The sequence below is a fragment of the Gigantopelta aegis genome, chromosome 8 (assembly GCF_016097555.1).
Source record: "Gigantopelta aegis isolate Gae_Host chromosome 8, Gae_host_genome, whole genome shotgun sequence".
Classification (NCBI taxonomy): Eukaryota; Metazoa; Mollusca; class Gastropoda; order Neomphalida; family Peltospiridae; genus Gigantopelta; species Gigantopelta aegis.
In genome coordinates this window covers 51147158-51165317 of record NC_054706.1, presented here as the reverse complement: position 1 = coordinate 51165317, position 18160 = coordinate 51147158, and the positions used below count along the sequence as shown (strand labels likewise).

At 33.2% G+C, this 18160-nt stretch overlaps 1 protein-coding gene across 5 annotated transcripts in view; it reads left to right on the top strand.

The window, feature by feature from the left end:
• LOC121379010 (collagen alpha-1(XIII) chain-like) overlaps positions 1–18160 on the top strand; it is a 193823-nt gene that overhangs the window by 149651 nt on the left and 26012 nt on the right. For all 5 annotated transcript variants that reach the window (XM_041507442.1, XM_041507444.1, XM_041507441.1 and 2 more), the window contains 2 exons: positions 7129–7224; positions 13665–13718. In XM_041507442.1, coding sequence (XP_041363376.1) covers positions 7129–7224; positions 13665–13718 — 150 coding nt within the window. The remainder of the gene's footprint in view (positions 1–7128; positions 7225–13664; positions 13719–18160) is intronic.

Sequence of the window (18160 nt, the reverse complement as noted above, 5' to 3'; positions counted from 1 at the left end):
AATAGAGGTAACATATATCAGCTCTTTATGATAATTTTTCCATTGAGGAGCCAGATGGTGCCTAATTGTATTTTTATATACATATTATAAAATGTTTTAGTCAACAATTTTTGTTTTTGCATGTGAGACCAAATCTGAATGTTCTTTAGACTTTTTTTTTTGCTTTTAAGTTTAAATTATAAAATATTTTGTTTAAAAACTAGAAAGAACTGAATAATATTTTATTGTAATATTGATCTTGGAATAATAATAATATATATATATATATATATATATATATATATATACACCCATATCATTAAAAAAAGAGAGAGTTGTTTCTTTGGTGGTATCAGCTTGAAAAAAAGTGACTATAAATGTATGCTAATGTGGGATGTGACACTGCTGACGCACTGCCATGCACTTTACCTACTAGGGGGCGGAGGGCCCGATTGGCAAGCCCGGCTACCCGGGTGTGGTGGGCAAACCGGGGCTCAGGGTGAGTTGGCACGTTGTTGTTGCTGCATGGTCTGTAGCTATGTAGAGTCTGCAGCAGCACTGCATAGTGTTGTGTTCGTCGCATGACAGCTAGTTGGGGGTCAGAGTTTTAGTCTTTTATGTTCTTACTGCGTTTTTGTATTCTTTGTTTTCAAAAATTCATTTTGCTTTATTACAAGGGAGACAACTTACACTTTGTTTATTGGAATGTTTTTTTTTCTTTTAAGTTTTCAAAAATTCATTTTGCTTAATTACAAGGGAGACAACTTACACTTTGTTCATTAGAATTTTTGTTTTCTCTTTAAGTTTAAATTATGAAATATTTTTGTTTAAAAACTAGAAAGAACTGAATAATATTTTTATTGTAAAATTGATCTTGGAAGAATAAAATATTTGGTTCATTAGAACTGTGAATACTGTTTGTGACCTGTGCTGGATTTCTAAATTCATTGACACCTGTCTAAACCAGATCATATACCGAGGACCTAATATTTATCTGATTTAGACAGGATCCCATGTTTAAAGGGTCACATATTAAGAATTTAGTAAAATTCGAGAACCATGAAACCTGACTGTTGTTCAGGGTCTGGTTTAGACAGGTTTCACTGTATATTCACTTCTTAATTATTGTTTTTGCATTTACCATAGTTTGACACCCAATAGCCAATGTATTTTTCGTGCTGAGGTGTCGTTAAACATTCGTTCATTCATTCACTTCTTAATTAAATATGTTGTATTATTTTCATATTGTATACATCACACACCTTCATATAAACCCAGGATTGTGTTTTTAACACTAGTAAATTAAATATTGAAAGAAACCAAAAATAGTTTGAGAAATACAGTTATTTAAAGTTTTATTGACTAATGTTTTTATAAAGTAGAAAGAAAAGGGTATCCTTATGTAAATCAATTGATGATTTGTTTAAACAACGATTGTATGGGGACATTATATTTATTAAGTATACATTTATTAAAAATGGTAGTATACATTTATTAAAAATGGTATCATTTTATGTTCATCTTAATTGTGAAAAAACAACAGCTGTAAATGTATTTCACCGTCTTTTGTTTTCTTGTTACATAAAATAATAACTAGAAATCCCTGCATAGGTCACATTTTTCTTTAAGCAGATAAGTATTGGTTTAATAATATGTTGTTTTAATGTAATCAGATATTAATTTTTAAAGTTTTGTAAATGTTTAATATGTGACCCAAATGAATGCTAGGGGAATCTATATAGTTTTATGAAATGCTTCTTTTGTTCTTTTCTTTTTTAATTTTTTACATTCTTTTAACATCATCTTAATTTCATGGCAAATATTATTTATAATTTTATTTAAGAATTGACTCCAATTATGTTTTCATTCATGCAACATGTGCATTCTCTCTCTCCCACCCTCCCTCCCGCCCTCGATCTGTCTGTCTGTCTGTCTCTGTCTCTCTCTCTCTCTCTCTCTCTGTCTCTCTCTCTCTCTCTCTCTCTCTCTCTCTCTCTCTCTCTCTCTCTCTCTCTCTCTCTCTCTCTCTCTCTCTCTCTCTCTCTCTCTCTCTCTGTGTGTGTCACTGTAGTGAGTAAATGTAAAACATAGCTTAAACAGAATTTAAAGAAAGTGGCTATTTCAAATTACTGTTATGTTTTATAGGTGGAATATGAATAGCTTACTATTAGGCATTTCTATTTTGCCACAGTTCTGAGATCACCGAAAACTGTTACTGTTAGGTCTGTTTTAACTGAATATTTTGTAATATTAATAAACCTTTCAATCATAAATAAAAAAAACCCAACTAATTATAATAACTAGAAATTACAACCATCAAAAGATATGAATTTGATTATAAAAAAAGAACAGATTTATGAGAGTTGATTGGCTAATTATAACCAGTTACCACATCACGCTAAACATGACAGTATCCGGATCGTACCATAGGTGAAATGAAGGAGAAATGATGAGTTTCACAAACTTTTTTAGGTTTAGTTTATTTGGTAATTTCTTTTGTTGAATATTTATAAATTGATGATTTAAATATTTGCCAGGTTTCATTTTTTATTAAATGAAAAAAAAAAATAGAAGCAAAAAACCCCCACAAAAGACCCATTATTATTAAATGTATTTGAAAGGTCATAACTTGGCTTTGTACAGTCTATATCAAAGTTAAGCATATATTTTTAATTTGGAAAACAGGGACACCGGTAAGGGGCCGTCCATAATTTTCAACATTTTCACGAGCGTACAAACCATACACTTTTGACCACCCCCCTCCCCCTAAAAGTGTACATCCCCAAATGAAAAATGTTGATCAACATTTTTCATTTTCAGAAAAAGTGTACGCTGGCTCCTAGAAACAGCCACCCCCACCCCAACCACCCCCCACGTACGCTTTGTATGCTTGTTAAAATGTTGGAAATTATGGACGGCCCCTAAGCATATTCAATTCACAACCATGACCTTCAATCTTTATGACCTTCTTCAAATGATTCTCTTTCATGTCAAAAGTTATTTTACATGGGCTATAAATTTTGTAATAAATGGCAGCTTATTTAACAGCTAAAAACAGATTTTTTTACTTCCACATTTTATATTTTGAAGAACAGAGAAAACCATTTCAAACTGCTATTCAATTCTTTAACAAATGATACACTAAACAGATAATTTTTCTGTTTTAATAATTTCATAAAGTAATGTTCATTTCAATTCCAAATTAAAACTTCAACCCATATTTTAGCCGATGCTTTGACATTTATTCAATTGTTTAAAATCCAGATTCATTTAACATTTGCATTTGGGTAAAACAACATAGCAGACCAAAGCATGACTACAGTTAAAAGCATGAATAGTTATGTGATTACATAGACCTTATTTGAGCGGTGCCTTGTCATTAAAATGGACTTCATTTGATTTATGCCTCTTTCTTTGCAATACGCCTGTTTAATGTAGACCTTGGTTTTTTTAAAGAATATATCTTAATTTATTTTTTAAATTGCCTGCTAGAAAATATTTTGGTTTATAGATGTAGATTGTTCGACAGTTATTTTAGAATAGACGATATGCATTTTCTGCTAATTCCTCAGAATGTTGGTCTTAAATGAATGTAGCACAGACTGTCTTAAATTTTTTACTCTTTAAGATTATTCTCTGGTTATTTTGAGGTAATAAGTAAAACATTTCTACAATATAATAATACCAAAGTTGAACAAACTTGGAGGATAACTAACAAACAATGACAAACAATGAGGAATTACAAATTATGTGTCCTGATTGAATGAATATTGTAAACCCAAACCTCTGGCAAGGGTTTTACAACATTCATTCACGAGGGACAGATAATTCATCACTTCGTAGCGAGATGGTTATTCTCTTTATTATCATATTTAACTGTTTTTTTAATATAAAAATCCCTCTGCTATCTGTTTAAAGCAATTCTGTCAGGCATTACATCACATTACCAAAATAATTTCTTAAAATTATGTTGTCATATATATTAATGCTGCTGCTTATGAAAATATTCCATTTCATATTTATGAAACAAATGAGTCATAATTTTCCTGTAAATTTCTGTAGATCATATACTGTATGTGGAATCTTGACTCATGAATGGAAACACACTGTATTAAATGAATGGGTGAAGTTCCGGCTATAGCAAACAACCAACCAAATGTTGTAATTTTTATGCTAGTCAATCAGCGGCTGTAGAAGCAATCTGCACACTGCAATTATCAAAAAAATATTATCCTGATATTTTAGTCCATATGGGTAATAAAATAATATAATTATTTTATGCAGTAATTTTAATAGAGATTTAATAGAGATTTGTGATTATTGTGGTATTGAAATTGGCTGTGGAAATGCATAGCTAGCGAGAAACATTGAAAAAAAAAAAAAATCTATACTGTTCTATGTAATCTCAAATATGACTGCATTATTCTTTAAGGTGCATAAGATTCCCTACCTCCACCCCATTAAAACCTCTGCAGATTTAAAGGTCTGGTGAGAAATGGTCAAATATGGAATCAGCTTATCATGCACAGCTTATGCGAAGTCATGATGGATACCTTAAATACATTAACATGTTTACAAATTATAATTTATTAAACAAAAATCAGTCCACTTTTCTGCTGTAGTGATAAATTGGTCAAAAACATTAAAAATAAGCTATACATGCTTAAACTGAATCCAGAAAATTAACCCTTGATGAAGAGTTTACCGATACCCATCTCCCACAAAAACCAAAACAAATCTCCCACAAAAACAAGTATAAAATGTAACTTTATGTTCAGTAAAATATGTCTTTTTGCCTGAAATCTTGAAAGTACCTGTCCTAAATATTTATTTCAAACCATTAAGTGTTTTTCTGACAAAATAATTTTGGTATCTGTAATAGTCCTTATATTGAAAAACAACAACGGTCAAAACAACATATTTTGATAGTGATTGTGTTGACCGGTGAACACCTAGCTGTGCTATCTGGTAGAAAACACCTGTGTTATATGGATATGTAGTGTTTCTCACACCGGGTCATGATGAATGTGTCGTAACCTATAGGTTACTGCTACCAAGCCCGATCACCAGAGCCATACCTTCCAACAATATTAGTACATCTGAAACAGATTGTTCTGTGACTGCCTTGCAAAGGGCTGTAAATATGTTTTAGTTGGTATAAACCTTGGTTTTTGAGGATGTGTAAGAAATAGAATACATTTGTGTTCATTAGATACCATTTATCTTACAACTTGTTTAAAAACTTATCCAATTAATTTTCACTCATTATATATATTTATATATATTTTAAACTTGTACTTAAATACATCCAATGGTCAGTAATTAATTAAGGAGTTCTAGCAGTGTTGTTAAACAAATTTTTTTTTAACTTTAGTTAAATGCAAGGTAAAATAACTAATATATGCATATTAGTGGAAATGTGAGATAAAACATTTGTTTACTAGGTATAACCTTTTAACTGTAACCTTTGTTTTATTAGGTTAGAGTTTTTATGAAGTAAAATACTTTGTAAGTTACAGTTGGATTAATAAATTAAACAAGTGTCAACTTTCCTTAGTTGTTAAAGAAAACTAGACATACATTTCGATTTCATTAAATTTCATCATATAACATATTTATCAGTCATGCTGTAATCTGGTTTAGTATTGCGGTGGGTTTTTTTCGTGAATATGCACCTTAGCGCATGTTTGTGACATTTAAACTTCGCGAAGCCTAGTGGTAACGCACTTGCTTGATGCGCGATCGGTTTGGAATCGATCCCATTGGGCTATTTCTCGTTCCAGCCAGTGCCCCACGACTGGTATGTCAAAGGCCATGGTATGTGCTATCCTGTCTGTGGGATGTTGCTTATAAAAGATCCCTTGCTGCATTAGGAAAAATGTAGCGGGTTTCGTCTGATGACTACGAGTCATAATTTACCTAATGTTTGACATCCAGTAGCTGATGATTAATTAATCAATCTGCTCCAGTGGTGTTGTTAAACAAAACAAACCTCTTCTGTAAAAAAAATAATGCGTGTGAAAATAATGCGTACATATAAATTTCGCGACTTGGGCAAGAATGACGTGAAATTAATATGCACGCAATTTTTTCCTGGTTTACAGTAGTTCAGAGTACATATGAGTATGGCTTTGTTTTCTGAAGACCTTCTGTGTTTTCATATAACACTGCAGCTTTAGTCCATAGTGTTTCAATTTATTTTCACACATACTGTTAAAAGTCTGACCGTATAATATGACAATCTAGCTTTAATTTCGCATCAGTTCAATTTTCATATGACAAGATCACAATATTCCAGTTTCAATATGACAGTCTAGCTTTAGACTTACAACTTTCAGTTTTGACATTGATAATATGGTTCTACTTTGATGGTTTTCTAGTTGCAGTTCAACAATATAAATCTTAATCTCACAACTTTTCAGTTTCAATATTTCAATATGGTTAGTGTACTGTAAAATAAATGTCCAATTTCATGTGCACTGACAATCCAGGGGTTTTTTTTTGTTGTTTTTTTAAAACAATTTTTCAGTTTAGAATAGCGATATACCTGTATACAATGTAGTATTATTAGTCTTGTAGTTTTCCAACTTTATGACAATCATTTAGCTGTAGACTCAATATTTTTCATTTTTATTTTCCCAACTTTTGCATGTAAACTGTATTATTATACTGGTATATTACAACCTTTATTTTATACAGTGGTTAAATAGATGATATTATTTACTATAGGTCTATGGCTAATAGCAGGTTTTGTAATGATTATTGTTAACAAAACTGGGGATCATTGGCAAAACATTTAGCCATCAGAGAATAATATACAAAATTTAGAAATAATAACATTAATTATGAACTACAGGCAATTGAGTGAAACTTTGTTTACAGTGTATGTCAAAAATATTTTCTTTGAATCTAAACTGGTATCATGTGGCAAATTTACTAATTTAATTAGTTGTCTCCCTTTTTTGTTAACTAGGCAGGAGGTTGTACAAATTTTCTGTGAAGGCTGAGCCTGTATATGCATCATCAATATGGAATTCCTTATACCATGTTAATAGTAAATGTATATTTAAAAAAAAAGAAGAGTAAAACTGTTAAATTCATGGTAACAAAGATTTTAATGTTGTTTCTGATTGCTTTATCCTGTAATAGGGCCCTCCAGGTCCACCAGGCCCCATGGGATCCGGATCAGGAGGAAGTGGGAGTTGTTCATGTGAAAAGGGATCTAAAGGAGACAAGGGTTCACAGGTGAGGTTTGGGGACTTTGTAGAATGTCCTTTCGGCTCTGCTATGTGCAGAGATACGATTTTGAGATCGGAATACGGTTTTGTCATTCAGATTTATAAATGTGTTGTTTTAAAGAGACTATCCTGAGATGAGGGTTCACGAGTGAGGTTTGGGGACCACAGTTGTAAATGTTTTGTTTTAAAGAGACTATATTCTGAATTTTCCTTTTCAAAATTATATATTGCAGAGAGTTCCTTTATCTGTCAAAAAAAAAGAGGAATTAAATAAGTTTTATTTGTTTTTGAAATAAATGATGTTACTTCTAAAATATTACATTTGTAGATAATAAATCATTATATCATACAGCAGTATCCCAATAGGGGAGATAGGTTTAAAGACATCTAATTGGCTGCTCATTTGTGATTTCCTAGGTGCTAAAAAAATAAACATGACTAAAATAAATTGCTTTCTATGACTTATGACATATATAAGTTAACTACAAGTTTAAATGCTATAAAAAAAAGTTTCATTTGAAAAAGATGTATACAGTCAACTCTCATTATAAAGGTATTCATTATTATGGAATATTTAGGTTCCGGCACACTTTTACTGGGAACAACATATCAATATGTTTTGCTTCCACAACAATTCGAATATCACGTACTGTAACATAATTTCTCGCAAAATGTCTCCAACTGTCAACCTGCTTAGAATCTCTCCCATTCTTTGCTGAAATGGCTAGCAATTTCATTCTGTGTGTGTTTACGGTGACTTTCTTTGGCATTGGTTACTCGTTTTTCACTTTTCTGTGTGGTGTCAGTTTGCCAGAGGCTGTGACATTTACCCCATATAAATCGTAAAGGAATGAAAAATGGTCGGTATTCATATATCCCAAACTGTCAGTTAGCAAGAATTGTTTTTGTTTATCTATACACATGTAGTTGTTAGTTGGTTATTAGTTAGTGAGAGAGAAGATGATGTAATGGCCTTGCATCTACTCATTGAGCTCTTAAAAACTCGCTTTAGGTTGGAGCTGGTACCAGGCTGCGAACCCTGTACCCACCAGCCTGTAGTCCAGGCTTAACCACTGCACAACCGAGGCCAGTAATAAAATTAACAATTACTTGCCAAACTGAGGGAGCTAACTCTTTACGATCGTTATAATGGCAAATTCAATATAACGGCAAGATCTGTATAGCACCAACATGGCCATTATAAAGAGGGTTGACTGTAAATTTATTTTAAACCAGGTTTTTGAAGATAAGAATATAACATCCATGTCCATTAAATACCATATACATTTGTATCTTAAAAACTGTTTTTATAAAAAAAACCCATTTCTTCCTCACCAGTTGGTGAGAACACCATTTGTTATTTATGATAACACATACCAATAACACACATATATGTATTATCAACTTAAATCCAAAGTATACCTTTTATTATTAATAGTCTTATTCAACGTGCCCCCGAAATAACTTTGTATGAAGGAGTAAAAGAAAACGTAAACAGAGAAAAAAACAATTACAATTTAATACACAAATTTAAAACGTTTTATGAGCTACCATGAACACGACCGTAATGTAGGACTGCAGAATCAAATACAAGGATATACGGTCTACTCATGTGCGGGTGTATGTTATAAATCCGGCAAGAGGAGATAATTCTGCAGTGTAGGTTATGACTCGGGGTCGTATAGCATTGTTGTTGTGATAGTACTATGTAAGTGTGAATAACAATGAAAATTAGAAGAAAAAAAATCTAATTTTATGCATGTTTCTGATAATTAGATATTAGTAATAATAATTAAAAAATTACTAAAATTTATAAATAGATTTAATTAATAACAGTTTTTTTTTATTTTAATGATGCACTCCACACATTTCTTTTGTGGTTATATGGCGTCAGACACATGGTTTAGGACCATACAGATATAGAGAGGGGAAACCCACTGTCGCCACTTCATGGGCTACTCTTTTTGATTAGCAGCAAGGGATCTTTTATATGTACCATCCCACAGACAGGATAACACATACCATGGCCTTTGATATACCAGTCATGGTGCAGTGGCTGGAGCGAGAAATAGCCCAATGGGCCCACTGATGTGGATGGATCCCAGACACTAAAAGAACATATTTTGTCTCACCTTTACAACGTGAAAAGGCGAAATATAGGTTTAAGTACGGTATTACTTTTTTGATGACAGTAGCCATTTTGTGTTTCATGGATTTTGGGCCATGTATTGCTTTAGTAATACACTAAGAATGCTTGTCGGTCGCTGGTTTTTGTTATTATTGATATTCTGTGTTTAAAATCTGACTGTTGTCATGGAGATCTCACATTAAAAGGACAGTTTTAAATTTCTGTTATAGTATTCTAACAGATTTCTATTTCTGTAAAATTATTTTGAATAACAAGGCTGTTTTCTTTAACAGCAAAACAGGAAAATTGGATCTTCAGGATTTTTGCTTGTAAATATGTATTAAAAGTGTGATTTTACTTGAAATTTATAATTTTATAAAGCATGCATATGACTTTTTTCATACAGATTGATTGATTTTGTTTGACATTTTACGGGATCTAAGTCACTCAGTATCTCTAGAACTCAAATGAGGACTTGGGTGTAATCAAACTTTTAACATTTTATTAATTTGCATTTAATAATTTTATAGTTACATTATATAACAATGCAATAAAAAAAATTAATAATAATTACAAAATGTTAATTTGTAAAGTGTGTGGTGCTTCTTTGACATGACATGACACAAACATAACTAAAGCGAATTAATTATTAAATATTTATAACATTAATCCATATGGTGTAACCATCATGTTTTTTATGTGGCCAAATTTTTCAAAATACAAATACATGTAATTTTCTGCACCACACAATTAATTCTTTTTAAAACAACTTCTACTTTTATACAACACTTTAATAACATCACTTTATTAACCCGTTTCCTGATGTTGATGTGTATACACGTCAAGCATCATCACTATGATGTCATTTAGCATTGTTTTCATTTTAAAATCATTTTCTATATAAACTTTTGACATTTTTGTGAAGTAAGGAAATGTCAGTGAATATAGTCTTAGAATGAAATTGGGAGGGATGTAGCCCAGTGGTACGACATTCGCTTGATGCGCAGTTGGTGTGGGATCGATCCCCGTCGGTGGGCCCATTGGGCTATTTTTCGTTCCAGTCAGTGCACCATGACTGGTATATTAAAGGCCGTGATATGTATTACCCTGTCTGTTGGATGTTGCATATAAAGGATCCCTTGCTGCTAATCGACAGCGGGTTTACTCTCTCAATAACTGTGTGGTCCTTAACCATATGTCTGACGCCATATAACCGTAAATAAAATATGATGAGTGTATCGTTAAATAAAAATGTCTTTCTTTCTTAGAATGAAATTATTGTCATAGGTCTTATGTTTTTTGAAAATACAAATGACCTGTCAAATGGTGCGTGCTATTGTTTGTTATTGTTTGTTGGTTTTTTGTAGCTGTTACTTTTATCTGTATACATTTGTCATAACATACTATTATATATGAACTACATTATGACAGTTGCATTAAAATAAAATAAGTATCAATTTTCATGTCTAAAACAGGTACAAACACAATCAAATAGTTGTAATAACACAGCATAAACAGTCGTCGAAAAGCGCCATTCCCCTATTTCCATTTATAAACAACAGGTCATGTGACAGCACAGTTCCCCGTCATACAATTTGACAGTAGTCGTAAACATTGCTTGCATGTGGTGCGATTTTCATTAATAATGACGAAGTGATTTTTAGAATACAGCAAATGATATTCCAACTAGCTATGTTTTGTTTGCTTGAACAATTATGTTGACTGTGTGATTAAATACGTACAGGTGCTCTACATTCGTCATTGTCTTGTTTTGTTGTGCTGTTTTTTGTTTTTTCTGCCAGTTTCCCTTTTTCCTTTTCCAAATTACATATTACATTCATACTGGTATTAATCAGTACTGACCGGCCTCGGTGGCGTCGTGGCAGGCCATCGGTCTACAGGCTGGTAGGTACTGGGTTCGGATCCCAGTCGAGGCATGGGATTTTTAATCCAGATACCGACTCCAAACCCTGAGTGAGTGCTCCGCAAGGCTCAATGGGTAGGTGTAAACCACTTGCACCGACCAGTGATCCATAACTGGTTCAACAAAGGCCATGGTTTGTGCTATCCTGCCTGTGGGAAGCACAAATAAAAGATCCCTTGCTGCCTGTCGTAAAAAGAGTAGCCTATGTGGCGACAGCGGGTTTCCTCTAAAAATAGTGTCAGAATGACCATATGTTTGACGTCCAATAGCCGATGATAAGATAAAAAATCAATGTGCTCTAGTGGCGTCATTAAATAAAACAAACTTTACTTTTTTTAATCAGTACTGAGTGAATACATGTACACATGTATATACATTTTATTCTTTTTGTCTTTCTTTGTTTTTAATGCATTAAAAAATCAGGCGTGTGTGCTAGAATTTTAGTAATTGGGGAGGGGGCCTGACTAGTGAAGCTTATAGGGGATTTCAGTCATGCTCCGCCTGAGTATGTATTGAAAAAAAACAAGAGAATCTGCTTGAGCTGGGGGTGGGGGTGGGGGTAGGGTCGACCCACTTCCTGCACACGCATCTTAAAATGTTATAAAGATAAACTAATAATCAGGAGTTAAAATGCTGTTGTGTTTTTATAAATATATTAGTGCCAAATCCTAAAATTTGGGCGAAAACGATAGATATTCAGGCAAAATGAGCTTGCCTGAAACCTTTCCATTATTCCTCCCACAATTTTAGTTGTACACAATCCATGTAAAAATGTGTAGTGCTTCATTTGAAACCCTGTATTATACAGTAAAACCCCACCTAACGACCACCCTTAGTACTAAGACCACTGCACTATACAGACCAATATTTTCAAGATCAGAATATTTCCTTATTATTTAATAGTAAAACTACCCTGGTATTAAGACCACCCCACTGTTATGGATTATGACCAGTAAAGTCAAACCCAATGGTCGTTTTCAGTACATTTGGACCCCACAAATGCATATTTACATAAGCGACAAAGAATAAATAACATGCCTAGTTGTCCACGCTATGGTGTAAAAGTTAATTGCAGGTATATGTGTTGCTCAAACTAGCAATTAAATAGTCTTATATTTATTTAGTTCGAAAGACGAAGGTATTACTTTTGAACTAGTCAGTCATTTTATAACTCCTGCTGATGGTCGCAATAGCGGGATTTTACTGTATATAGCTGGTTCGCAGTAACACTAAAATGAATAAATCAGTGTGTTCCAGTGGTGGTGGTTTTAAACAAGACAAACTATATAGCTTAATTCTATTGTTAGGCCACAGCCCCATCTGCTAGCAGGCTATTTATTTAATACAAAGTTGGAATGTGTGGGGTTTTCTTTAAACACCTGTTAAACTGAAAAAATATGCTTAAATAAGTAAATCTCAACTCTAATAATGTTACTTGTTACTTTAATGTTTTTCAAATTCTGTCACTTGGAAATAATAATATATATTAATAATATATATTAAACAGAGAGAGAGAGACCCATAACTAGTGAGAGAGAGAGAGAGAGAGAGAGAGAGAGAGAGAGAGAGAGAGAGAGAGAGAGAGAGAGAGAGAGAGAGAGAGAGAGAGAGAGAGAGAGAGAGAGAGAGAGAGAGAGACCCATAAATAGTGATATTGAGAGAGAGAGAGAGAGAGAGAGTGTGTGTGTGTGTGTGTGTGTGAGAGAGAGGGGGGTGAGAGAGACAGTGTGAGAGAGAGAGGGGGGGGGGTGAAAGAGAAAGAGTGTGAGAGTGAGAGTGGCTAGGTAACACTTTATCCTATTGAACAGTGGTGGTGTTAAGTAAGATATTTGTATAATACACTTTCACAAGTGGTACATGCTACCATTGTTTGCGACACAACAACCTGTTGACAGTGACCACCAGTAGTTTTATTTTATCTCGCACATCAGCCCATCTCTTATAGTACATCATGTTGCTGATAACAAAATCACTAAGTAGACATTGTGGAAGGTACATGTAGTTGCATTGACACTGCATATTGCTGACACATTTTATTTATTACTTGTTTACATGTATGGGAATTCTTGGTATGTGCTGTCTTGTCTCTGGAAACATGCATATAAAAGATCCCTTGCTGCTAATGGAAAAATGTAGCAGGTTTTCTCCTGAGATTAAGGTTCTAATGATGTTAAACAAAACAAACTTTAACTTTTTAATCTGTCTTCAAAACCTCTTATTAGTGTTAACATGAAGTTCAGTTTTGCCATGTTCAGAGTTTATTTCAGGGATTGCGAGGCCGAAGGGGCAGGATTGGTTTTAAAGGAGAAAAAGGAGAACAGGTTTGTTCAGTCAGATTTTGGCATGAAGTTTGTAAATTTTGCATGCTAAATTTGCTCCTTGCCACTTCTTTCAGGGTAGAAGAGGGCGCAGAGGCAAAAAAGGGCCAAAGGGTGAAAAAGGCAACGAGGTTTGTTAAATTCAACACTTTGTTTCCCATGAAACATTTTTATTGTTTAAACAGTTTATAATTTTTTTAAACTTTTTTTTAACTTTTAGTTTTTGTCAGTAAAAACAATTTATAATTCTCCTTCAATATGGTTATGATTTTTCTTCAGTTCGTTTTTCTGTTAATTTAATTAGTGTGTTTGTGATTTAGTTCTTTTTTCAGTTTTCAGTTTTCGATTTCTTTTATATCAAACATTTTATAATTTATCCATTTACTAGTGTGATTTTAGTTGTTTGATTTTTCTTTTTTTGTTTTGTTTTGTTTTGCTTGAATTTTTTGTTATATTACAAAAAACATCCTTTATTGATTTTAACTTTTCTCATTTCTTATATTTAAATAGTAACATAAATTTAACATTTTAAAAATTCAAACTTGAGAATTTGCAACAAACATTATGTGGAACACTTTGTGTTACTTAATTATGCAGAAATAAAATACACTAAAATTGTATAAAAGGTATTCAAGTATGTTAATGTGGATACAACTTTTATGAAATAAATAAGTATTCTTACAACATGTATTTTGCAAATCCATACTATAGAAGCCACTTTAGTGGTCTGTTATAACTGTTCAAAACAATTTTGACTCTAGTAAATTACCAAAACTATTAACTTTAATTTGTGGACATTCCATAGATTGCTTTAATATTATAATAAAAAAGGTATTCAGTTTTAAGCTTACGATAGTTCATTCTTAAATTTCAGCATGACTCAAATTGTTACTATAGGGTCATGTATATTTTGCATTTTATGAATGCAATAATGGAACGTCAAAAGGAAAGACCATTCAGAACAGTGCTTGCTACACTAATCCCCATTTCCTTTTTCATTGATTGGATCAAAATTAAAGTACCGTAAATACCCTTCTGTCCCAAGCCCAAGCACAGCTAGACAATACTCTAATCCAATCCAGTCCAATCCAATATATTTAACATGCTCATATAGCACTGGAATCTGTCCCGGAGCAAGTCACTGGCTATCCAGAGACAGGCCCCGGGACGGACATGCTCGAAACTCTAGTGGTATATGAGGATGTTAAAATTATTCGCACTCGCACCACTGGAGTTTCGAGCATGCCTGTCCGGGTCCCGTCTCAGGATAGCCAGTGGCCTGACCCAGGACAGAAAACATTATGGGGACAATTTTGATTTTTACAGCCAAGAAAATATTAAGGGGCTTTACTAAATATACTTAGAATTTGGCTTGAAATGGATGTGCTTGAACCTTGAAAGGACATATAGGCACGTAAATACACTTAGAATTATCTGCAAACATAAAGTCAACAAGTTTCAAGACTTACTATTGATCAAGTGGAAAACACTGCACAAATTTTGTAGTGGTTCATCATATTTAACAGCGACCTACAAATTTCAAGTAGCTTGTTTGCAAGGTTGTCCACCTAGGTTGTGATCCTGGATATATGTAGATTGATGAGTTTAGGTGGCAAACCTTTTACAGCACACTTGGTCCATTTTTCTATTTTGCCCACTGGGTATTAAGCCAAGCTAAAAAATACATGTGGGTACTAAATATGAGGAGGACAATGTTAACAGTGCATCACCAAAACAGTAAGGCTGAGGTTAGATCACCCACTGATGAATTACATGTACAATCAAACCTGTCCTAGCAGCCACCTGTAATCAGCGGTCACCAGCTTTAAGTGGCTACTTATTTCCCTCCCAAACAATTCTAATGTAAATACACCTGTAATAAGTGGTCACCTGTCTAATGCAGCCAATGGCCACCTAAATTGCTAAAATACTTGTATTAAGCAAACACAGTAAATGTTTTCTATTGTTGTAACATGAGGTGTAATTTATATTATCCTAATACCTTACCTTCAACATCTTATTAGATCCACCCAAGTTTGTATAATGTTAATAGCCGACTAAGAACAAAACAAGTCACCAAGTCAACAAGATGATCTAAATTCAATCATTTATAAAAGAAAGTCATTCTTTTAAAATGGTTAACCAAAATAAATGTATGTTGTTACTACTATTTACGCCCCTTTTAAAACTACATTAAAGTGAAAATAAAAGGGATATTTTAACAACAATGACAAGGTGCAGAATATAACTGATCTTTACACCTTCAGGAATACTAGTACCCATTCAGTCCTGACATCTCTACGGAGTATCAATTAAGAAAGTATAAATGGAATGCATCAGATTGCCTTTGGGTAGGCTAAGCTTGACATTTTGAGATTCACTTACTATGACAATACACTGCATGAAGTAGGAATTAAATGGAACAAGAAAACAAACTTATTGAGGACGGTTAAATTAATACATTCCGATCACCTTATTTCTGAAGGAGGTGACATGTTGAAAGCTAATTTATTGTCAGTACAGATGGGAGAAAAAAAGAAACAACAACAAACGTTTTAAAGACTGTATATGTGGCAACTTGTAATCGGTGGCCACCTGTCTTAACTGGTCGATTTTCTCTACTCCCTTGTGTGACTGTTTAAGACAGGTTTGACTGTACATATGTGTGTATATATATATATATATGTATGTATGTATGTATGTATGTATATGTATATGTATATGTATATGTATATGTATATGTATATGTATATGTATATGTATATGTATATGTATATGTATATGTGTGTATATATATATATATATATATATATATTAAAAACTAATCAATCTTTGACATCCAATAGCCGATGATTAAATAATTAATGTGCTCCAGTGGTGTTGTAAAAACAAAACAAAACTAATCATTCTATACTGATGCCTCATGCTTAAACTTTTAAAATGTCTTCAATGTAATGCTATAGTCATATTAAGTTGAGTCATAGTCTTTACCCTTGCTATTTTCTAGTCAAACATTTTGTTTTTTATATTGTAATCATATTCTATAGTGTATACTTTATTTCATCCTAGTAATACTGCAGTAACAAAACATTTTATAGTCTTACTTTTGTCATTTTTGTAGTACCCCAATATATCCACTACCGGGGTAGTCTTTAGTTACCCTAGCAACAATCCACTCCCAGAATTTGTTTCCCAGTTATATATCTGTATGCTGTATATATATATATATATAGAGAGAGAGAGAGTTCAATTCTTAGTCGGCTATATAAATATATATGCTCTACTAGTTTTATCCTTGTTACATTGCATACTGGTCTCATCCTAACAACAACATTTAGACCTACAGCACGTATCTAAATGACAGCACATAAAAATTGGTTTCAAATGACATTCATTTTGAATATCAATATTCCAGTGCATTTTTACACTGTTTCAATCTATTCACATTCATATAATTTTAGAGTGATGTCATCATTATACATGCGAATGTGAGCATGAAATGCATTTTCTTTGAATTGTTGATCCCAGTGCATTTTTATGTAGATTCAAACCATTCACACTCAAATCATTTTAGAGTGGTGTTAACATTGTACACTAGTTAAAATTACAAGGAAGGAAATGTTTTATTTTACGACACACTCAATACATTTTATTTACGGTTATATGGTTATATTGAGGGAGGAAACCCGCTGTCGCCACTTCATGGGCTACTCTTTTTAATTAGCAGCAAGGGATCTTTTATATGCACCATCCCACAGACAGGATAGTACATACCACAGCCTTTAGTTACACCAGTTGTGGGGCACTGGCTAGAACGAGAAATAGCCCAATGGGCCCACCGATGGGGATCGATCCCACACCAACTGCGCATCAAGCAAACACTTTACCACTGGTTTTAAAGTGTTCACACTGCAAACCAGTATGAAGGTTCAGGCACGCCCATCCCGGACTTAATCTCTGACTTTGCGAGTGATTAATTCCGGGAATTAAACTGATGTTTAAATGGTTTGTATTTCATTAAATAACTTAAATGGTTTAACATATTTTAAAGAGCTTGTGCAATGTATAAGCAGCTAAGTTAGGTGAAGAAGGTGAATTGATTTGAAATCAGTATAAACTGCTGGTGTGAACACAGCCAGTATGGTGTTAGTTGGATGGGACAAGTATACAGTGGTATTATTAAATGTGACCCGGGTCAGACTTTAAAGAACGTACTAGTGTAGGTGGAACAACTAAAGTAGTGCATTTGTTTTTGTTTTTTTCTCATGCCAACCAGTGCACCACAACTGGTCAAAGGCCATGGTATGCACTATCCTGTCTTTAGGAAAGTGCATATAAAACATCTCTTGCTGCATTAGGAAAAATGTAGCCAGTTTCCTCTGATGACGAATCAGAATTACCAAATGTTTGACATCCAATAGCTGATGATTAATTAATCAATATGCTCTAGTGGTGTCATTGAACAAAACAAACTTTCTTCTTTTTTTTCGTTGAAGGTTAAAAGCATGAAAATAGAATTAAAAATACGGAGCTAATATATTACAAGTTCAGATTTAATAAGCAGATAAAAAGG